Genomic DNA, 24,064 nt, shown 5'->3' with positions numbered 1-24,064 from the left:
AAAATACATTGTCTGCATTGAATTTTAACTGTGGTTACACTTAAAATGTTCTATTTACTAGCGTATGGACCTGGGAGAATGCACAAAGATTCATGATCTCGCTTTGAGAGCTGATTATGAAATTGCTGCAAAAGAAAGAGATTTATTCTTTGAACACGATGTAAGTTACCCAAAGTTTGAGCATTAATTAACTGATTATCCTTTTCTGATCATGGCAGTTGGGGGGGGGAAGTACTTTCCGCTTTAGCTTTTTCTGTACATTTTCTTTAATTGTTTACTCTTTTACAAACGTTTACTGTTAAAAATTAAGGCAATTTGCAAATTTCTGAAGCAGGCAGAACTTGCTGCTAAGCATGACCAACTGAGGATTGCGTTTAAGTCCTGCATTTGCAAACCTCAAATCGTTACTGGTTCATGTGCAGTTATTAAATTGTGTGAAAAATTAATTTGACTCCTTTGCATTCGATAGAATCTGCTGCCTTTACACAATCTGGCCTATATGATTGCAGACTTTCAACTGCTATAAATGATCTGGCTAGTAGTTGAGATGCATCAAATTACTATTAAATATGACAATTCGCTGACCGCCCAGAAACAGATTCTGATAACACAATTGAGAATAAACACTACGTATCTGAAACAAGAGAAAATAAATGTTGGAAATGCACAGCTTGTGAGACAACATCAGTCAAGAGAGAAATGGAGTTTGCATTTCGGGCTGATGTTTATCATGAAGGTCAAATTATGAAAGGTTAGCAATTTGTGGATGAAACAGAAATTTGTAACTCCTCATATAATGAAGCAGTCCAGGTAGCAAGATTTGAAAAAAAAAAACTTCAACTGGCCAGAGAGTCAAACCGCTCAAAAATAGTCCCTTCGGCCCAAGTTGTCTTTGCTGACCAAGATACCCCATCTATGCTAGTCGTATCTGACCACGTTTGGCATATATCTTGTACTCTCACGTATAAAACCATGCTGACTATCTTTAATCGGGCCCTGTCTATCCAAATGCTTGTTTTGTATATCTTATCCTACAGAATCCTCTCCAGTAACGTACCTGCTGCAGATATTAAGCTCACTGGTCTAAAGTGCCTAGACTTTTCCTTGCCGGCCTACTTAATTAGAGGCACAACATTGACTTTCCTCCAGTCTTTTGGCATTTCACCAGTGATAGATCACAGCCAGGGCTCCTGCAATGTCTTCTCCAGCTTTCCACGGTGTCCTTGGGTATATCTGTTCAGGCCCGGGAGATTTAACTACCTTTGTACGCCTTAGGATATCTTGCGCCGCCTCGAGGTAATGTGGATGGTCCTCAAGCCACCCCCCTTAACTAACCCAACTTCCCCAGCCGCCATGTCTTTCTCCACGGGCTGATGTTTTGGAGGGTACACTGGAGTACAGAGAAGAAATCAGAGGAGAAATACTCATTGAGGATCTTGCCCATCTGGAAATGCAAGTTAAATTTGTCGTAATAAGCAGTGGATATATTGGATAAACTGCAACAGATAACTGGATTCCTGGTTCAAGTCTTTCCACTACCTACAAAATGCAATTTGAAATATTTTCAGTGCTTAACATTTAGAACAAGCAGTCCATTTAAATAGTATATTTGCTACCTCAGATATTCTTTCCCATCAAAACCATTGCATTGTGTACTACTAGACGCATTGTGGAAACGGTTACTCCAGTGTTACCTCCCAAATTATGGGTTCCATCATCTACAAAGGCAAATGCAGCGATCTTGCAGGATTATTATCATCTCCAGGTGCTGCATAAATGTTGCACATCATCCTGACTTCAAATATATTGAAAATAAAAATATCCAGGCTTTGTGGAAATTTGAAGTGAAAACGGAAAATACTGGAAACACTCGAGCAGCGTCTGTGGAAAGAGAAATAGTTAATGTTTCAAGTCTAAGATTCTTTGTAGAAATAGGGAAAGAGAAGAACAAATTAAATTTCTGTGTTGAGAAGATAGAGGAGAGTTGTGTGGAACCAAGGAAATATTTCTCATGGTGAAATTAAATGAGTTGATGGGAAGTTGGAGTGGTATTTTCAATTACATAGAAACATAGAAATTAGGTGCAGGAGTAGGCCATTCGGCCCTTCGAGCCTGCACCGCCATTCAATATGATCATGGCTGATCATCCAACTCAGTATCCCGTACCTGCCTTCTCTCCATACCCTCTGATCCCCTTAGCCACAAGGGCCACATCTAACTCCCTCTTAAATATAGCCAATGAACTGGCCTCAACTACCCTCTGTGGCAGAGAGTTCCAGAGATTCACCACTCTCTATGTGAAAAAAGTTCTTCTCATCTCGTTTTTAAAGGATTTCCCCCTTATCCTTAAGCTGTGACCCCTTGTCCTGGACTTCCCCAATATCGGGAACAATCTTCCTGCATCTAGCCTGTCCAACCCCTTAAGAATTTTGTAAGTTTCTATAAGATCTCCTCTCAATCTCCTAAATTCTAGAGAGTATAAACCAAGTCTATCCAGTCTTTCTTCATAAGACAGTCCTGACATCCCAGGAATCAGTCTAGTGAACCTTCTCTGCACTCCCTCTATGGCAATAATGTCCTTCCTCAGATTTGGAGACCAAAACTGTACGCAATACTCCAGGTGTGGTCTCACCAAGACCCTGTACAACTGCAGTAGAACCTCCCTGCTCCTATACTCAAATCCTCTTGCTATGAAAGCCACCATACCATTCGCATCAAGCTTCTTTGTGTGTGTAATGTGTTGTCAGCAGTGAAGCCTATACGATAAAAAAAGAAAAGTAAAAACAGCATGATGGTGAATAGCAATGACCAGTTCTGATACAGTCAGAGTTATAAATCACCTAAAGTTGGTCATACCGATATTATGCCTTTGTTGAACATGGGCAGGAAACTACGGATGAAAAGATGAGAGTGAAGTGAATTAATGTCGCAAGCAATTGGAAGCTATGAGTCACTCTTGACTTTTTTTAGTTCCGAGATAAAGTGCAGAAACAGGCCCTTTAGCCCACCATGTCCGCACCGACCAGCGATTCCCGCACATCAATGCTATCCTACACACGCTAGGAACAATTTACACTTATACCAAGCCAATTAACCTACAAAGCTGTACGTCTTTAGCTTATGGGAGGAAACTGAAGATCTCTGATATACAAGGGGAGAACGTACAAATTCCGTACAGGCAGCACCCATAGTCGGGATCGAACCCGAGTGTCCGGCGCAGTAAGGCAACAACTCTGCCACTGCACCACCATGCCGTGTTAAAAGTAGGTGTTCGCAAAGCAATCGTCCAATCTGTGTTTGGTTTCTCCAGTGCAGTGGAGGCCACAATAAGCACCAAATGTAGTATGCTAAGTTGAAAGAAGTACAAGCAAATTTCTATTTTACCTGAAGTATGTTTGTGTTTTTGGTCAATAGAAACAAATAGTTAACTTGGCTAGCATATTTGCTACTTCAATCATTCGCTTCCATCGCCACCATTGTAATGTGGGTACATTATGTACTCGACCACTGCTGTTCTGCGTGATGTGTTGCTCCCTACATCCTAGCATCTGTGGCCTTCAGCTCTTATCCTCGCTGTATCCTCACTTTAGAAGTAACTAACAGAAAAATAATTAAATGCAATTCATTATAATCAAGGACACTGCCTTACAGTTACTAGTCCAATGTGTGTATGCTGAAATCAAATAGTGTGCTTATTAATCATTTATAATATGTTACTTAACACATAGTATATTACAATTTATCATGAGGAACGCCAATAGAAACTAATCTATAGATTTATTCCAGCTAATTTTAGACTAATCTATAGATTTGTTTAAACCTAATGGGGACATGTGACCAGAATTGGTAATATACAATATTTTGTAACTGCTGGATTGCTTGAGGATTTATTCTAAAGCAAATTGAGGTTGCATTCTTGCACTAATGAAGATCTGTTATGTAGTTTAGTATGGCAGATCTTTTCAGCAATCGCATTCAGATTGTGTTTTATTCCAGCTAATTTTAGACTACAACACTTATTTCTAATGAGGATTTCGACAACATTTCGTTGTCTCTGCAATGCATTTCGTTGTCTCTGTACTGTACACTGACAATGACAATTAAAATTGAATCTGAATCTAAATCTGAGGATAAATGTTCCAAAGTGATTTGTTTCTGCCCCTAAAATATCTGAACTGTTGTTTCTCATTTCCCCCCTTGCATTTCCTGGTATAGTGAAGCAAATTACAGTGCAGTATCTACAAATAGGAATCTTCAGGTTTAATTCAGGATTTTCAATAATCTGAAAATTGTCAGGCTGCGCTGGAGCAACTGGTATAGCTGCCGCCGCAGAGCGTCCCCCTGGCCTTGGGTGCTGTCTGTGTGGGGTTTGCATGTTCTCACTATGACTATGTGCCTCCCAACGATACATGCGTTTGTAGGTTAATTGCCCTGAGTGTGTAGGGAGTGGTTGCAAAAATGGGATAACATCGAACTAGTGTGAATGAGTGATTAGTGGACTAGGTGGGCTGAAAGGCTGGATCCCACTTTTCAAGAAAGGAGCGAGAGAGAAAACGGGGAATTATAGACCAGGTTAGCCTGACATTGGTGGTGGGGAAGATGCTGGAGTCAACTATTAAAGTAATAACAGTGCATTTGGCTAGCAGTAAAAGGATTGGCCCGTCAGCATTGATTTATGATGAAGAAATCCTGCTTGACTAATCTTCTGGAATTTTTTGAGGATGTGACAAGTAAAATGGATGAAGGCGGGCCAGTGGATGTAGTGTATCTGGACTTTCAGAAAGCCTTTGATAAGGTCCCACACAGGAGATTAATGAGGAAAATTAGAGCACGGTATTGTGGGTAATGGTATTGACATGGGTAGAGAATTGGTTGGCAGACAGGAAACAAAAAGTAGGAATAAACGGATCCCTGTCAGAATGGCAGGCAGTGACTAGTGAAGTGCCGCAAGGCTCGGTGCTGGGGCCGCAACTATTTACAATATATATTAATGATTTGTATGATGGAATTAAAAGTAACACTAGTAAAAAGTTTGCAGATGACACAAAGCTGGGTGGCAGTGTGAACTGCGAAGAGGATGCTAGGAGGTTGCGGGGCGACTTGGATAGGTTGAGTGAGTGGGCAGATGCAGTATAATGTAGATAAATATGAGGTTATCCACTTTGGCAGCAAGAACAAGGAGGCATATTATTATCTCAATGTTGTCAGATTAGGAAAAAGAGAAGTGCAACAAGACCTGGGTATGCTTGTACACCAGAAACTGAAAGTAAACATGCAGGTACAGCAGGCAATGAAGAAAGCTATTGGCATGTTGGCCTTCATAACGAGAGGATTTGAGTATAGGAGTAAAGAGGTCCTTCAGCAGTTGTACAGGGCCCTGGTGAGACCACATTTGGAGTATTGTGTGCAGTTTTGGTCTCTTAATTTAAGGAAGGACAAATAAGTTAATCCCCGGGGTGGCGGGACTATCATATGAGGAAAGATTGGAAAGCTTGTATTCACTGGAATTTAGAAGGATCATTTAGATGCAGGAAAAAAAATCCCAATATTGGAGTCCAGAATCAGGGGCCACAGTCTAAGAATAAAGAGGAGACCATTTAAAACTGAGATGAGAAAAAACCTTTTCACCCAAAGAGATGTGAATTTTTAGAATTCTCTGCCACGGAAGGCAGTGGATAATTCACTGCATAAATTTAAAAGAGTTAGATAGAGCTCTTGGGGCCAGTGGAATCAAGTGGTCTGGGGAGAAGGCTGGCATGGGTTACAGATTGTGGATGATCAGCCATGATCACAATGAATGGGGGTGCTGGCTCGAAGGGCCAAATGGCCTCCTTCTTCTTGGTTTCTTGGTCCTCCAAAATATTCCAAATGGAATTTAAACTGGAGGTGGTGAAGGCAAGGCCCTATTTTTTTATGTTTCTATCTATGTTTCTAATCTAAAATATACTTAATGGAAGGGGCAGAATGCAGAGAGAATTATCAGTGCAGAGGCAAGGGGAATGTCGGCTCTTAATGTGAGTGGTAATTGTATTTGGAGGATCAGGGCAAGAGAGCATTTAGAAAGTTGAAACTGGACAATAATTCTTAAAGTCAGTGCGAGGTGGAGGGAAATGACTGGAGTTTGAAGAAAATAGAGGTCTTAATATTTGAGGTTTGAAATGGTATGATGCAGCAGAATATTTAGGATATAGGCTGTGGGCCATGCATCAAAATGTGTCTAGAAATCAACTTTCATGACCCAGGTCTTGGAGCTACATTAAATTTTGCACAGATTTGTATAAAATATAATTGTGAAGGAAGTCATAACTCATCAGTGCAAAAAGTTGCACATTAATTAAACTAATTAGAAAATGAGATCAAAACTTAGCGCCATCTAGTGTCCAATGCCCATATTGCACCATATTTGAATGAGACTGCCACGGAGGTCCGGCTCCTGAACCAGCCTAATTAATGGGTGAGGGCAGTTCTTCTGGGTTCTTCCGTTTACTGAACCCCACTGACTGCCAGTTTGCAGATTGGGGGTCATGGCCATAGTGGGACTGGGGCAGTGACGGGCTGGGAGAAGGCTAAGGCACCTTCCACTGAGGAAAATGCCTAACCCTAACTCGCCCCCCCCCTTCTAGAGCTGCCCATGGCTGAAGCTGGAGCCGCTTTGGGACCGGCTGTGGGCTCCGTACGTGTGGCCACTCAGCGAGTCCACCTCGGCCAGCATTCCCTTCTGGATCATCATGGTGGTGATGGTGGGGAGCAGCACTGCAATGCACGCCGCCTTCAGCACGCCCTGTAGCGCCGGCTCCGTCAGTCCGCCTGCTCGCAGCACTCACCAGCCGTCCGACCACTCGCTGCAACCACCGGCCTACCAACTGCCCGACCGACCCTTCGCAGCACTCATCGGCCTACCGACCGACAGCCCGACTGAGCCCTCACAGCACTCACCGTCTACCAACTGCCCGACCGACCCCTCGCAGCATCCACCGGCCTACCAACTGCCCGACCGACCCTTCGCAGCACTCATCGGCCTACCGACCGACAGCTCTACTGAGCCCTCACAGCACTCACCGTCTACCAACTGCCCGACCGACCCCTCGCAGCATCCACCGGCCTAACAACTGCCTGACCGACCCTTTGCAGCACTCACAGGCCTACCGACAGCCCGACCAATCCCTCGCAGCATCCACTGGCCGTCCGACAGCCCGACCGACTGATCCTACCCTAATCCTAGCTGCACATTTGTTATTTATCATTTATTTAACAGTTCACATCATAACTTTATAAAGATAAATTAATTGAAAAACAAAATGATCAACAAGGTTAGCATTGCCTTTATCCTTGGAAACCTTGTTATTGCTGTTGATGTAATGAGGTAGCCATGATCCCAGAGTCCTCGCTGCCTAGCGACCATAAAACAAAGCGCTGGATTGGGCAATTTGCGTCTGACCTCAAAGTCAAATGTGCATTGATTGGACAATTACTACTCGGAAAATTGGAAGTTTTTGTCATATTTAACAAAATGTGCAGGTTTTGTTCTTGACGAGTTTCAGGTATGATTTATATAATATTTTTACACAATAAGTGACCTGAATGAAAAAGCGCTTCGGCCCACAGACTAATAGGTTTGTGGAGTTCAGCCAGAATTCTGGGAGGCTTGCTTTGGCAATTATGATTAGCGAGTAAGTGAGGAATGGATAAAGCATTCCAAGCATGGTGTGGCTGTCTGTGGTTTAAATATGTTACTGTGAACTTGTCTTTATCATTTTCCAGGCAATGGAACATCTTGAAAGTTTTATTGTTGATTGTGATAGAAGAACAGATATTGCCAAGAAGCGTTTGGCAGAAACACAGGAAGAAATCAGTGCTGAAGTTGCTGCTAAGGTATATTTGCCATTTACTTTAACTTGAATGTGCATTCCTTTGTTCTGCTGATCTGAATTATACATTTATTAATAATGCCATTAGATAGGGGGCAACCACATTAATGCAATTTAAAATTAACTTTCTTTTGTTGTGGAAGGAATTCAAGCATAGTTGACCCAGTGCTCTTTGGCAGGACTAAATGGGTGGTTGATGGTTGGCGTGAACTTGGTGAGCCAATTTGCTGCATGGGCAGTCATTGCTTTTTCCAGGTTAAGCCCACTATTTTGTCATCAACCGGGTTGACTTAACCTGGTGATTACTGTGAAGGGTTGATTTTTTTTCACCTATCGATAGCTGCCTCAATATTTGCAAGGTGAAGCAGTCAATATGTTTTTAAAGAGTTACGATCTGCCATCCTGATTTAATTATGTGATCAATTCATCTGTCTAAAACAGACAAGAACAGTAAATAAATCTGGCTGCAATACAGGCCGACAAATTATAGCGTCTACTTTGCCAAAAAGCTTCTAACTCGTTACTGGCTGTTTGGAGCCTAACTTATCTTCATAGTTTTTTTTGAACCGTCTGATTTGCATCCACAGCGTAGATTGTCTCGCTATTCCCTTCAAATGAATTTATCTTTCAGTGGTTCATGTTACTCATCCGTTGAACTCTGTTTCAATGCATGTCTACCTCAGTTTGTTTAAATGTTTTTCTAGCCTTAAGATTCTTTGCTCGGCGCTGTCGGACTTTTAACCCTTTTGCTGCCGGTCAGTTCGCTGCTGCTTTCGACCAGCTCTGTGCCCCCTCTGATTCCACTTCTCTTGATACGGAAGAGCTCAGTTCTTGGTTTCACTCCTCCTGCAGAACCATACTGGACTCTGTGGCTCCATTAAAAACCTTGCAGCCTAGAGCTAAACCCGAGCCCTGGTTCAGTGACGTAACTCGTACAGCTAGACGGGAGTGCCGCAAAGCTGAACGCAAGTGGAAGAAGGACAAGCTGCAGGTTTCATCTCAAATCCTAAAGGACTGCTGGCGTCATTACCAGAACACTGTTAAAGAGGCCAAAAGAGAATACCTGTCAAACATTATTGTGTCTAATCGTCACAATCCACGTGTGTTATTTAAAACCATTGACTCTGTTCTTAATGCACCACAGCCTGTCTGTTTGGAAGCATCCTCTGAAATGTGCAATGACTTCCTGCACTTTTTCATTGATAAGGTTGTTACCATAAGGGCTCTCATTTCAGCTCCTGCCTCTGACCCCTCTGATTCTGTCCCATGCTTGATGGTATTTGATAAGTTTGTGCCTGTGACATTGTCGCTTTTAGAGGATGTGGTTAGCCATATTAAGCCATCAGGTTCCCCTTGTGATGCTGTCCCTCCTCATCTTTTTATAGAGGTTTTCCCCAGTGTAGGGCAGTCGGTTCTTGCCATTATTAACAGCAGTCTGTGTTCTGGAGTTGTCCCCGTAAGTTTTAAACATGCAGTAGTGCAACCCCTGCTTAAGAAACCTGGTCTGGATCAAACTGTATTGGCCAATTTTAGGCCCATCTCCAAGTTGCTTTTTATCTCTAAAATCTTGGAGAAAGTTGTTTATGCTCAGTTAAAACTTTTCCTGGACGAGCATAATATTCAGGAGGTTTTCCAGTCTGGGTTTAAAACTATGCATAGCACAGAGTCAGCATTGCTAAGGGTCTTTAATGACATCCTCCTAGCTAATGATTATGTGATTCTTGTCCTGCTGGACCTATCTGCTGCCTTTGATACAGTGGATCATGATATTTTAGTAGGTTACACAGAAAAGCTGGAGAAACTCAGCGGGTGCAGCAGCATCTATGGAGCGAAGGAAATAGGCAACGTTTCGGGCCGAAACCCTTCTTCAGAAGAAGGGTTTCGGCCCGAAACGTGCCTATTTCCTTCGCTCCATAGATGCTGCTGCACCCGCTGATTTCTCCAGTTTTCTGTGTAACCTTCGATTCTCCAGCATCTGCAGTTTCTTAAACACATGTATTTTAGTATCTCGGTTACAGCACCTAGTGGGCATTTGTGGTAGTACCCTAGAATGGTTCAGATCTTATCTGGCAGACAGAACTATGCATGCAAGCCTTGCTGGTTCTGAATCCTCCTCCGCTCCTCTGTCATATGGGGTTCCACAGGGTTCCATTTTAGGGCCCCTGCTTTTCTCAATGTACTTACTTCCTCTGGGTTCCATTCTTAGAAAGCATGGCATCTCTTTTCAGTGTTATGCTGATGATAGTCAGATATATGTGCCGCTGAAGAAGAAAGATGCTTTCTCAGTCAAACCAATTCTGTTATGTCTTGATGACATTAAATCCTGGATGGCCCTAAACTTTTTAAATTTTAATGAAAAGAAAACAGAAGTGATAGTGTTTGGTCCCAATGGCTCCTGTGAACCTCCCCCTGTTGACTTGGGTCCCTTGGCACTGTATGTGAAGCCAATAGTTTTAAACCTGGGTTTTAAGATGGACAGTGATTTTAAATTAGATCGTCAAATAGGCGCGGTAGTTAAGTCCAGCTTCTTTCATTTAAGGCAGCTGGCAAAGGTGAAGCCCATTCTTGAACGACAACATTTTGAAACAGTAATCCATGCCTTCATTACATTGTGGCTGGATTACTGTAACGCACTTTATGTTGGAGTTAGCCAATCTTCCCTTGCACGTCTCCAGTTGGTTCAGAATGCTGCTGCTCGCCTTTTAACTGGAACACGTAAGAGGGAGCACATAACGCCTATTCTGGCCTCCCTCCACTGGCTGCCTGGGTACTTTAGAGTTCATTGTAAGATTATTTTATTTGTTTTTAAAATCTTTAAATGGTCTCGCCCCACCTTACCTCTCTGAGCTGCTTCATCCCTACACTCCTGCTCGGTGCCTCAGGTCAGCTGATCAGCTGCACCTGGAGGTACCGAGGTCTAAGTGGAAGCTCAGAGGGGATAGAGCCTTCTCTGTTGCTGCTCTGACATTATGGAACACTGTACCTTTGCACATTAGACAGGCCCCTTAACTGTCCATTTTCAAAACTAGTCTTAAAACCCTTTTCTATTCCTTGGCTTTCGCCCCTGCATGAGACTTTGCTCTTGTTTTAGTGTTTCTATTATTGATTTTTACTGTTTTTACTGTCTTTTAATGTTTTTATTGTTTTGTTTTATGTTTATGATTAGTCATGTACAGCACTTTGTTGCAACAGTGGTTGTTTTTAAAGTGCTCTATAAATAAAGTTCAGTCAGTCAGTTAACTTGGTGAAGACAGGATGAAAGTCCTTGCAGTTCTTTTGAAAATAAAGTACGGGTCCACCGCCGACTTTTTTTCCCAGGCAACGGGTGATTAATCCCATAGCCAGACAAATTTATGAGAGTGCACTTGAAATTCGTCCCATCCCCCGAAAATGTGCCTAGGCCAGGTGAGGCAGTTGATCTCTATCTCACCGGGACTTCCGCAGCCAATGGCCGGGTTGAATTTACGCATTCTCAGATGCCGTGGCCTCTGTTGGTCAGGTAAAACAGATAATCCGAAAGGCTCTGTGACCAAGGGTGCCGGAAAGGTGAACCTGTATTTCAAATCTGAGAGAAGACATGTAACCTATTTGCTAATTCTCTAGTAAAGTAACTTTACCACAAAATGTAACATTATTCATGGATCCGGTATAGTTGGTAGCTTTATGGTACTGTAAGAATGTCTTGATTAAACAGTTGCTGTTTTTTCTCACTTTTCTGCTTGCATATGCTTTAGCAATTTTCAATTTAACAATTGGTCAAGCTTAATGCCTTTCAATATAAATGATCTTTAATTACATCAATGAGAGATAGCACAATCAGTATTTACTAGGTGCATTCCTGTGACATTGAATAATGTGGACCATATTCCTTGGTCTTTCGAAGGCAAGGCATTTCAACATATAAAAGTGTTTGGGAGAAGTTGAAAGTTTACATTGTCTTTTAAAATCGCATTGGAAATTCTACTGTAGATATAGCGTCAGTGAGAATACTGAAGCCAGTCTGACCCAGACATTTGAGGCCAGCTTTGGTATTAGTTAACTAGGTTTCTGTTGGAGAGTCCATTTTTCTCCAGGTAGGCAGCTTTAACAATACATCTTTACTGATTGTTCCAATTACTGCTGGTGATTGTACTCAGCCAGTTTTTCCATCTATCCTGGACTGTAACATTGGATACTTGGTCTTTGAGTATATTTATGATTGGATAGAAAGCAAGGTCCTTGGTTAATGAGCAGGTCTGCCATATCAGGCCTCAACCACAAGGGGGTAAATTGTGCAGTTGGATGCTCCTGACTCTTAAAGGCCTGTCCACTTAGGCTATTTTTAGGCGACTGCCGGCGATTGTCATGGTCATAGCAGGTTGCCGAAAAAACGGCAACTGGAGCCTCCTTCGACATAAAGTTCTAAATAGAATCACTTTAACAACAAAAAAAAATGAAGTCAGCACCAGCGACAATCAACGTTAACCTGGCGACAACCTGCGTTAACCTGGCGACAACCTACGTTAACCTGGCGACAACCTACGTTAACCTGGCGACAACCTACGTTAACGTGGCCACAACTACGACAGCACCTATGTCAGGAGAAGTCAAACCCACTGTTTCCGAAAAATTTTCAACATATTGAAAATCCAGTGGCAACCAGAAAGACGCTACGACACTTTGGGTGACTGAGGAGACTACTCACGACCATACAGGCGACACCCCAGCGAATATGTGGCTACAGCTGGTTGCCTGTAGTCGCCTATAAAATCGCCTAAGTGGGACAGGCCCTTTGAGGTGTTTCTTGGCTCATTTCAGCTACTCAAGGTATCTAACCTTTCTGTCAGCTATTTCCAGACTTTGCTGCCTACCTACTGAACTTGCCTTGGATTAGCCTACACTCATTTCCCTAAACCATAATGTACCAAAATATATGTATTGAAAAGTTAATCATTAAATTAAAATGCAGCACATAAAATGGGTAAAGGGCATTAATTTAGACGTCTGTTATAAAGGTATATACAGCTTCCATGTATCTTAAAACAGTTCTCCCTGTTCTTAAATTTTGATGCTTTTACTCAATCACATGAGGAGGCATTGAGACTAGTTTTGCCCTTTTTCTTATTTATGTTATGAATATTATAAAAAATATGATTTTATAGATTGCAGAATGCATGTTTATAATTGGGTAAAATACAAAACTAATAGCTCTGTATTGAAACTAACAAGCTTCTGATTATTCTTAAAATATATTCCATGGCTGGCATAGATTTTTGAAACGCAGTTTTTTTTTGCAATTTTCATATCTTTTTTATTTTACACTTTAACATTCAGCATGTTTTCTTGAATCTGCACCGAATGTGTATTTAATTATAAATATAGAATAATACTTATTCTCTTTCCAGCTACATCGTGAAAATTGCATGCACAAATATGGAACATTCAGCTCTGATGCATATCATCTCCTTGACCACTGATGCAACAATTGGTGTATTTTTACAGGCAGAAAAAGTGCATGAGCTGAATGAAGAAATAGGAAAGCTTTTGGCGAAAGCTGAACAACTTGGAGCTGAAGGAAATGTAGAAGAATCTCAGAAAGTTATGCAGGAAGTAGAAAGAGTGCGAACAAAAAAGAGGGAAGCAGAGGTATCTGCTATATCACCTTTTTTAATCATGCATGTTAATATAGCTGGTCTTGCATTGTTACTGTAACTGATTTAGAATGAGGTTTTCACAATTATGCTTCTTGATGGCCAGTAAATTATTGCTGGCTTAAAAACAAACCTTCAGATGCCTATGCTTTGATTAGATTTCCTATTCTCTTTGCTGGTATTTAAAGTAGTCGGCTATTCCACACACAGCAAATTATTGGTATACAGGCAAACAATCCTACAAACGTTAATGCGATATAAAATCAAAATATTTTTAAGATTTTCAAATAAATCTTAATCATAAATCTTTTTAAAGAATATTAATCAAATTAATCTTTATGATAATAAATTGATTTATTGTCCATTTAAATTGTTTTAATTATAAAAATCATTTTAATACATTTTATGTATAAAACAATATATTGCATCATATGTATTACAATATTTAAACAATGGATATGAAGAAAATGCTCTGATCTCAGAACACTGCGGCTGAATTTTTAATGTCTAATTCAAATTCAAAATTACTTACATACTGGTATCTTTAGACCACATAATATTGCATTAATTCCTGTGAGATTCCTATTGAAGATATCTCATTGACATCAGAGTAAGAATAAGCAGCAATTTACTATAAATATAACTTGTGGAAATGACACTGTTGATTACAAATCTGAGGAAATATATTTGAGATTCATCTTAAGATAAAGATATGGTTTTTTTTTGAGGTCATGGACAAAGATGCTGTTCTGACTGAGAAAAACATTTCACATCTTGCCAATGTAACAATAAATAATATTTTTTGCCATATAATGAAATTAATCACTTGCAAGTTGATTATATTTTAACTGCTAAATTTTGTGCTTTGATATTTTAAAAGTTCCTTTCATGTTTTGTTTTGCACAGGACGAATATAGGAATTCAATGCCTGCTTCTAGCTTCCAGCAACAAAAACTGCGAGTATGTGAAATATGTTCTGCATATCTGGGCCTTCATGACAATGATCGCCGACTTGCCGATCATTTTGGAGGCAAACTGCACTTGGGATTCATACAGATACGGGAGAAATTAGATCATCTGAAGGTATTTTTTTAATTATACAGTAACAAAGTTAAAATTTACATTTGTAAGTAGGAGTACAAAGCAAATGTTTTTTATGAAGCATGTTTTTTTCCTCAGTTTATATTTCATCACAGTTACTGTTAGAAGTAATCTTTTTTGTAGTTTATGCCATTTTCCTTAGTAATTGTCAAGATATTTTTAACATTTATTTAGTTTGTAACTGATAGTTGAGATGAATGTTCCTTCAGTCCCATTCATTCCTTTCTTTGGAATTGTAGAAAATCGTTGCAGATAAACAAGAAAGAAGGAATCAAGAGCGATTAAAGAGGAGAGAAGAAAGGGAGAAAGAAGAGAAGATGAAAAGAAAGTAAGCTAATGTGCATATGTATCACTACATTGGGAGGTTTTATTTCTCTGATCATAATCTGTGTATTCTGATTAATTTGCTTATAAATTCATAAAATCTATAAAAACCAATTATTAGCTTAAATGTTGATTCTAAGCAACTAATTACAAAAATTGTGTTCTGTGCTGTCTATTGTGTTTCCATAATTAACATCTTAAATAATACTGTTTTGCAGGTCCAGATCACGTAGCAGAGATCATAAGCGGTAGGTTTATTGCACAGCAAAATAACATTATCGAGTTTGGTTTTTTAATCGTGTGGTAGAATTATTTTATGTTTTTAATCCATTCAATATTTGGCCACTTTCTCTTTGACTTTACCCAAACCTTTTGTTCTACCATATTGCATTGAAATATTATTTGATATTATGTTTGCTTTTTGAAAAAAAAGTTGATATTTAAAATGCAATGGACTGATTTTCCAATAATAATAGTGTAAACCATTGACTCCATGCAGTTTCAAAAATTTCAACACAATAAATTAATTGCATACTTGTATATTCATTCAGTAAACTGCATTTAAATAGATCCTTTTAATCTTTGCTTCCATTCATTAGTTAGTTTAGCTTGGGCCCTGATCTGATGTTTTTTTATTTGATATATTGAGTGCATTTTGAGACATTTCCCTGCACACATCAGCCGATGTTTAAACTTAACCCTGAGAAAATTTGAGGTGCTTATGTTTTTCTAAAAAAGTTATCAGGGAGCAAAGTGATGATTGAAGTCCCAAAAAGGTTATAACAGACAAGCAATGTACGTGTAATATCCTAGTAACAAAATTACATCCTTTCCTTTGTGTTTCAACAAGGCATATATATCACTTGAACTATCTTGAGGTTTTGCCTTGAATCTGGGGAAGTTATTAATTTTTGTTCTAATTTTTGAAATGTATATGGGGGAAAATTGGATTTCTTCACCAACTTATGTTGTATCTTTTATCTTTTAAAGAACAGTAATAGGATTATCACATAGCATCTGATGATTAGCACGCAACAAAAGCTTTTCGCTGTACCTTGGTACACGTGACAAACTAAATTGAAGGTTGGGGGGGGGGGCGGGTGGGGAGTTTGAGGTGAAGGCTTGACATTCTGACATTCAGGAACACTGGATAGGAACGATAGTTCCAGGTAGGTTCACAGTGTGATTCTTCCTGACCCCTTTTCTCCCTCTTGTGCAGGGCTAATTTTGTTTCTAGAACTGTGTTATTAAAATAAATGGAGCACTGCCAAATTCTTTCTCTGTCCCAAAAACATTCTTGCTAAATTTCTGGGGCAATCTCTAACTTTGTAACTATTCAGAGTTCTCCTTGATCCCTTGCCCTGAGAACATTCTCCCTTGTGCCTCCACACCCCAGGATATTTGGTCCAGATTCTGACAAATTATTCCTTGAACTTTTCTCTGCATCTCCCAGGATTGCAACTGGGGCTTTTATTGTACCTGTCCCTGATAAAGCTACCTGCGATGTACTTGTAAATTCTCTGAGAAAAGGCTTGGTAAAGTTATTGATTATATTCTGAATAAAGTTGATCATTGATTAATTTGAAAACAGTAATGGGTTAATTTCCTTGGAACAGAATTAGCGTTTAGCGTTTACAGGCACTTCCACCTACCGAGTCCGCGCCGAGCAGCGATCCCGTCCACCAATTACACTATCCTATACGCACTAGGGATGATTTACAATTTGACCAAAGCCAATTAACCTACAAACTTGTACGTCTTTGGAATGTGGGAGGAAACCGGAGCACCCAAGGAAAACTCAATCAGGTCACAGGGAGATTGTACAATCTCCGCACAGACAGTACCCGTAGTCAGGATTGAATCCAGGTGTTTGGGGCTGTAAGACAGCAACTATAGCACTACGCCACCATGCCGCCCAAAAGATTGCAAAGGAGATTTGTTAACATAGGAGCGGAAGTACACGTGACAAGTATTGAAATGTGGGGAGAATGCTTAATGGGTCTCTATTTTCTGGAATGTACTCCGTGCTTGAATGTGCCCTCATTGGAACAGGCTTCCAACACTAGAATTATCATAAAGTTCTTCCAGACCTTGTAAACCTTTTTAACAGGTTTTATTTTACCATAGTTTTCAGATATCTGCATCCTGATATTTTTTGACTTGGAAATAAATTAACTTTTGTTGGAAGTATTGTTGAAATGGTCTGATTTCCATTAGCATAATTTTCCTGATGACTGTATTTAGTATTTATTACACGCAGTTTTTTTTGTAAATGTTTTACCTATTCCGTTGACAGTATCCCATTTTATTTATTTATCTATTTATTTTTTTATAGATAGTGAGAAAGAAGAGAAAAAAACACAATAAAAAAGAATAGAATAAATTACCAATAATACAACTTTGGAGATAGGTCTGTAGATTATTAAACATAATTATTCATTTAATCCTGGGTTCAAGCTTCAGTCAGACTTCCGTGCCGGACCAATTTACCCTTTCAAAAAGTCAATAAATGGAGACCATATTCTAGCAAATAATTCTTGTTTGTCAATTAAGACAAGTCTAGTTCTTTCCAAATGAAGGTCTCCGACATCTCCATAATCCACATTTTAATTGTGGGGGTTGTTGGACTTTTCCCAAAATTTTATTATTAATTTTATCCCAGTTATTATGCTATAATCAAGGAAGTTTCTTTGGCTTGTTGTAAGTTTTAGGCTTTGTTCTGATATTCCTATTATTAGTTTTGAGTCTGGATCCAATTGGGTATTAACAACTTCAGAAATTAATCTAAAAATATCCGTCCAGAAACGTTTGATTTTTATACAATTTACAAAAGTATGAGTTAAATTAGCCTCTGAGTATTGACATTTATCACAGATAGGAGAGAAATGTGGGAAAATTCTATTTAATTGTGTTTTAGAGTAATGCAGTCTATGTAATACTTTAAATTGTATTAAAGAATGGCTGGCATTTAACGAACATTGATGTATATGTTGTAGACTTTCATCCCAATTATCTTTCATTATAGGTTGGTCTAATTCATTTTACCATGCTTGTCTATATAATTTCGTCAACGGAACCACACTATCTAAAAGGGTGTTATAAATATGAGATTAACTTATCTGTATTAGGATGTTTATTAAAACATTCATCAAGAGTTTCTGGCTCTCTAGTTCTATAATCTTGTGTATGTGATTTAACATAATCTCTAAATTGTAAATATCTGAAAAAGTTATTTGAGTGTAGTCCATAATTCTGTTGTAACTCCTGAAATGAAAGAAAAATTCCTTTCCTATAAAGATGTCCCACCTTTTTAATTCCATAATTTTTCCATTGTGTAAAACCTTTATCCAACACAGAGGATTTAAATGATGGATTGTTTGCAATGGGAAGAAAGAGTGATAAATTATCCAATTTTAGTCATTTTTAATTGTTTCCAAATTTGTATACCACTATATATTATAGGGTTTTCACTATAGGTTTTTTTGTTCAGTTTTATGGGAGCTAACAGAATAGAGCCAATTTCAAAAGGCAAACAATCTTCCTTTTCGATCTTTAACCAGTCTGGTTGCTGATCCATATCTTCTAACCAGAAGTTCATATTTGTAATATTAACTGCCCAGAAGTAAAACAAAATTTTACTGAATTTACAAGTATTTTGCTGAAATTTGGATTGCTTGGTCTTTCAAACAGTAAACTGGTGGACTAAATTTCTTTAGCTGTGAAATAATAAACTCTAAGTGGAAAGCAACTGCAGTGCACGAGGGGTCACCCGCTGTTTATTTCTACGTGTTGAGGGAATGTGTTCTGCCTTGCCACTGTTAACCGTTGGTTGAAATGTTTACAGATCAAGGTCACGCGACCACAGGCGGAAACGTTCTAGTTCTCCCGCTCATGAGCGACGCAAGTCCAGATCAAGATCCCGATCCAGAGAACGAGAAAGGCGCCGAAGGCACAGGTCCCGATCACATAGCCACGGCAGGGGGCATTGTCGCAGTTCAAGGGACAAAAGCAGGGACCGGAGTTCAAAGCATAAGTAAGACGTGATCTTATTGAAGTTTAACATTTCTGGAATATCATTCCAAATCATTATGACAGTAATTCTGTGTTAAGACTGCAGAAGGTTACAACCCTTTTTATGACTGAACATGACCTGTGCTGTTAGTTACAAATTTTATTTGTATTAATTTCTATTGTTGATATGGATTTTAACAGGAATCTGTATACAATGATCCTGAACACAGGTTATGTCTGTAAAATGTTGGCCGAATTGTTTACCTGATCTCCGTCTAACTAATTGAAGTCTAACCAGTTATTAATGTATGATTTGTTGTATTTAATGGTTGGAGATTTGTAGCTCTTGCCAAGGTTCAACTGTTCCATCAAACCATCCATGCTCTTGGAATTGTAAACAGTCTTTCAAATTAACTTATTTTCCCGTGAGAGGAAATAGATTATAGTGATGGGTTTGATGTGTTGTCGTACATATGAGTGTCTTTTTAACCTTCTTACTCAAGAAATGTAACTGAGAAATATGGATAAACTTAAACTAGTTATCACCACAAGAGCAAATTAATTTTGCTGTGATTGAGAAATCTGTTTGTGATTAGTTATACATTTCTTATCAGTCTCTGTTTTCTCACAAAATTAACCTTTCAAAATTGCATTCTCTAATTACATGCAATAAAATTTGAAAATATCACAATTAGGTAAGCAGTAGGTTTTTGGGTGGTAGTGGGAAAGACAACTCGGGAAAAACCTAAAACTGGCAAGTATCTTAAAAACCTAGCAAATTTAATTCATTTTCAGATATCGAAATCTGTCCATTTCTCTCCATGACGATTTCCCCTATTTATGTTGAGAGCATCTTCCTTTGTAGGGGATTAATTTATCTGATCCCAGAAGTTACATTTTAATTTATTCCTTGGCATAGGAGATTGAGGGGGTACTCTTTTAAAAGTGTCCAAGACCATAAGGGGCATAAAATGGGTGAATGCCACTCTTTTCCCCAGGGTTTGTGAAATCAAGAACCAGTGGGCATAAGTTTGAAGTGAAGGGGGAAAGATTTAATTGAAACCAAAGGAGCAACTCTTGCACACACAATGAGCTGCCAAAGGAATTAGTTGAGGCAGGTACAATAACAATGTTGGAAAGACATTTGCACCGTTATATGAATAGAAAAGATTTAGAGGGATATGGGACTAAAAGATGGGCACTTGTTCAATGGACAAGTTGGACCGAAGGACCTGTTTCCGTGTTATATGACTGACTTCTGAAATGATCAGACTATAGTGTTTGCTCTGTAGGGTCTGCCAAATAATTGCATTGCTAAGAGGATCAGTGTTTCCAGAGTTATCTCAAATAGTTTGAGTGTGAAAAATAGACTCCTCACTCCCACATATCTTAAGATCCTTCTTCCTTTGGCGAGTTTCAAAGATTTGGGTTTTTTATTCCACTAACAATGGAGATGTAAAAACCTCAGTGGAAGGAATGTGACTATTCCTGGTGACGGCTTTCTGCTTACCAGGTGACATTAACTTGACAACCTAGCTGGTGCACGCCCTATATGAACCTACGACCACTCACTGATGTTATACAGAATTTGAATTTTAATTATCTTTGGTTTTAACAATGTTTTGTTCTTCCTATCCATCCCATTACATTGTAAATTTTGCAAACCCTCTTCTGAATTGTAAGCTTGGTCTTTGACTGTTCACAAAACTAATATGGATGGGGCAAGTCAAATCAGATTAATTAACCTGTGCACTTCTGACAAGGGTTCCTCAGTGGTCAAAAGGAATCTCTTGGCAACTCTTTTGGCCTATTCTTCCAGATGTACCAACAATTGTATCTTTTCTGCTGGTTTGTATCAGGGTTGAAATTGGAGTAATTCTGTGTCGTTCCGTACTGCATCTATTGGAGAATCTGCCCTGTGGGCCGATTGTGGAAACTCAAATACTGGAGGTTTGTATTAAATAAAAGTGTTATTTTTCAAGGTCTTCGCGGGATCGATCTCCTAGGGAAAAATCAAGAGATAAGGATCGAAAGGAGAAGAGTTCGTCAGAAAGAAAGCATGAGAGTACAAATGGGAAGTCAGAATTAAATGCAGCAAGTCCAGAAGAAAGGGAGGCTGGTGAAATCTGAAGTATTGACTGAACCAAAAAGTTAATGTAAAAGTGAAAATACTCTTAAAGCCCTTTTGAATTTCCCTTGTTTATATATTTCTGCCATTTAGCACTTCATTTTGGCAGAAACATTCGTAGATGTAGGTATGCATTTGTTTTCCATTGATGTTCCAAGTTTTCCTCTGCAGTTTATTTATAAAATAAATAAAATAAGCAAATAGGTTTTTTATATTTAAAAAAGTACAGACTCTCTTTGGCACCAGCATGATACACGATACCATGAAACATATCCAGTAAATTCTGGTTTGGCTGATAGTTCCCTACAATAAAATAAGTTCATCTGATGAGAAACAAGGACTTTATAGCTGGTTAGCCACCTATGGAGATATTCTGCTTGTTTGCTGCAACTTCAATTTAAGACCCATAAAATCAAATGCCATTAATGATTTTTTTTTTTCCTATGGCAGTTCTGCAGATGAAGATGCAAAAATAACCCTGTAAAATGTCATTCCCATAGACATCTTCCCTTTAAGGAAAGTAATTTTCTGTCAAGCAACTTTTTCAATCTGAAGCTTATTTTTCACCTTTCATTAGTGTTGCAGGGTACAGGATATTTGTCTGAGTGTTCAGGTTAATATAATGGCCCAGGCTCCGGTGAAGTCAGCACACTTGTATTGAGATCTGTTTTGTGTTATGAAAAATTCAATCAATTTCTCTTCGATACAAAATTCTGTAAAAATCTTCTCCCTATAAAAGAACTATGATTTGACACCATAAGCCATCTGTTATTTTCATTGTGATCAGAAGTTATTATCAGAGTTTAACACTGCACCACCATTTTGTATTACCGTAAAGTTTTGTCGTGAATGTTATTACAAGAGTGATAATGTGAATTAAATTCTTGATGTAGTGAAGTTGTGCTTCACACCTGCTGTAATTTTAATTTCTTTAGCTTAATTCAAAGCCATATCTAGAAATACCCATTAATCCATTGACACTTGGCAAATTTATTTGGAATCCCTTTTATGAAGATAGAAGCTGCAACTGTTTTGTAGCTGCCTAGTTGGTTGAGAACATGGCTGGCTCTGCAAAGATCATAGCAAAATCGGGTTGCAGTGTATCTTTTGTCTGCGCATAATCCCTTGCATTTACCAACTGATGTTAGAAATAAAATGGCAGTTAACTTTGTAGTTCCTGAAAATGTTATGAATTTTTAAATGGGTACATTTTAATGTAATATGATAAAGTTTTGGTTTAAGCAACAACCCTCCTTTTTCTTCTACTGCTCAGTCAAGATTTTAATTAAACATGGTTTTTGGTTGCTTGTTTCAGAGCAAAGGCAGTAACCATAGATTTTCTGTTAACAGCTTCTAGTACAGTGTAAATGGTAGCTACTTCACTCATCCAACTTCCCAAGATTTTACTGATGGATTTGGTAAATATTCATTTAACTCATTGCAGATTTTGGTATAAGTAAATCATACTTGAGCTGATAATTTTCAAAGTATATGTACTATTTCACAAGTTATTATAGAATTAACACATTTGGATGTCTAGTAGAAGCAAACTATGAGATGTTGCTCTTATTAAATCGAGGTTTGAATTTGTCCATCAATCAAATCTATAAATCATTCCGTTACATTTAGAGTTTTAAATACAAATAATTATTTTTGTCCGTCACACTCAACAATAACAAAACTATTGAACATTCCACTTGCTCTATAAAGTTAATGAAACAAGTAATTAATAGTTCTGTATATTTTTAAAATATACTACCCTTTGGTGAAAACATGCTCTCAATAAAAGGTAATGAATAAATCACCATTCTTGCCTTGATATTACAAAGTTCCACAATCAGTGAAGTGATGTCTGTAAATGTCAGCTGTTCCATTATACTAGAATACTATAAATGCTCATTATCTAAATTCATACTGGGCAATGGCTTTTTATTTGTCTTGGGGTGCAAAACTTTTTTCTTAAATTTTAAAGTGGATAAGTTATCTGCTATTTCCTTTTTGGTATAATTTTTCCAATTCTGGCTAAGAGTCTTGGTTGTAGTAGATGACCTGAACCCACTCAACAAAGCTTGACAACCTTTCATTTCCTTACTGGTGTTTTATTGAAGCAGTTGTAAATAGTATGTTGTCATTTAGGTACCAATTTAAGAGTGTTTAAGACTGTTAAATCACTCTCACCAAATGCGAAGATAATTTTTTCAGTGTTGGTTGTGACTTTCCTTTAAATTCAAATTGTTGGATATTTATTGAATGATGAGCTGGTTTCTGGATTTGGTGTGAAAAATGTCACTCTGTGCAACTGTTGAGGTAGTTCATTGAAATCTAGATATCCCTTAAAGGATTTGTCACACATTCTAATAATATCTGGTTAGAAAATTTAATAATACTGATGTTAAAAACCTAAAATGTTTTCATTTTTCTATATTCGCATTCTTCGCTTTGATTAACAAAACATTTACTATTTCCATATTTTTGGGGGTGGGGGAGTGTAGGAAAGTTTAACTTTAAATTTAATTTTGTCTATTGTCATAATAAAAAGATTGTTCAACTGATGTCAAGTTCCTTCATTCCATTCTGTATGGATTTTGATTTTTTTATATTTGTGCACCCTGTAAATGGTCCTGCATGCACTGACTATTTTTTCACCCCTTCTTTATCCTACTGAATATTTTATCAGCACAGATAGCTATTTGGAAATTGGAAGTCTTGACAGTTTCCTGAACCTCTTAGTTGTGTTGGAGAAACACTCAATTCAATGTAACCAATTCCAGTTCTAAAACTCATTGCCTGTATATATTTACACGCCAGGTAGTCGACTCTTTTTGAGACTGAGTATCGTGAGTTTACAGAATAGGAAAGGTTGCAAATTCAAATCTTGTTTTTTTGGTAAATGAACAATCTGATTCGCAGTTATCATTCATGAAAGTAAGATGTGGAAGGACTAGGACAATGAGCCCACACAAAGGTTGGGTCAAGTGGAGTGACTGAATCGAGATGTTCCT

The 24,064-nt window shown here is 38.5% G+C and overlaps 1 protein-coding gene across 4 annotated transcripts in view; it reads left to right on the top strand.

Annotated features, from left to right (window-relative positions):
• luc7l (LUC7-like (S. cerevisiae)) overlaps positions 1-23,612 on the top strand; it is a 30,455-nt gene extending 6,843 nt beyond the window's left edge. For all 4 annotated transcript variants that reach the window (XM_055651211.1, XM_055651213.1, XM_055651214.1 and 1 more), the window contains 8 exons: positions 62-160; positions 7,762-7,872; positions 13,350-13,493; positions 14,405-14,581; positions 14,839-14,927; positions 15,142-15,171; positions 18,768-18,956; positions 20,917-23,612. In XM_055651211.1, coding sequence (XP_055507186.1) covers positions 62-160; positions 7,762-7,872; positions 13,350-13,493; positions 14,405-14,581; positions 14,839-14,927; positions 15,142-15,171; positions 18,768-18,956; positions 20,917-21,064 — 987 coding nt within the window. In that variant the 3' untranslated portion in view covers positions 21,065-23,612. The remainder of the gene's footprint in view (positions 1-61; positions 161-7,761; positions 7,873-13,349; positions 13,494-14,404; positions 14,582-14,838; positions 14,928-15,141; positions 15,172-18,767; positions 18,957-20,916) is intronic.
• The last annotated feature ends 452 nt before the right edge of the window (positions 23,613-24,064 follow it).

This window comes from Leucoraja erinacea, chromosome 20 (genome assembly GCF_028641065.1).
Source record: "Leucoraja erinacea ecotype New England chromosome 20, Leri_hhj_1, whole genome shotgun sequence".
NCBI lineage: Eukaryota > Metazoa > Chordata > Chondrichthyes > Rajiformes > Rajidae > Leucoraja > Leucoraja erinaceus.
The sequence above is the reverse complement of the archived record's forward strand: the minus strand, read 5'-3'. Positions and strand labels throughout refer to the sequence as shown.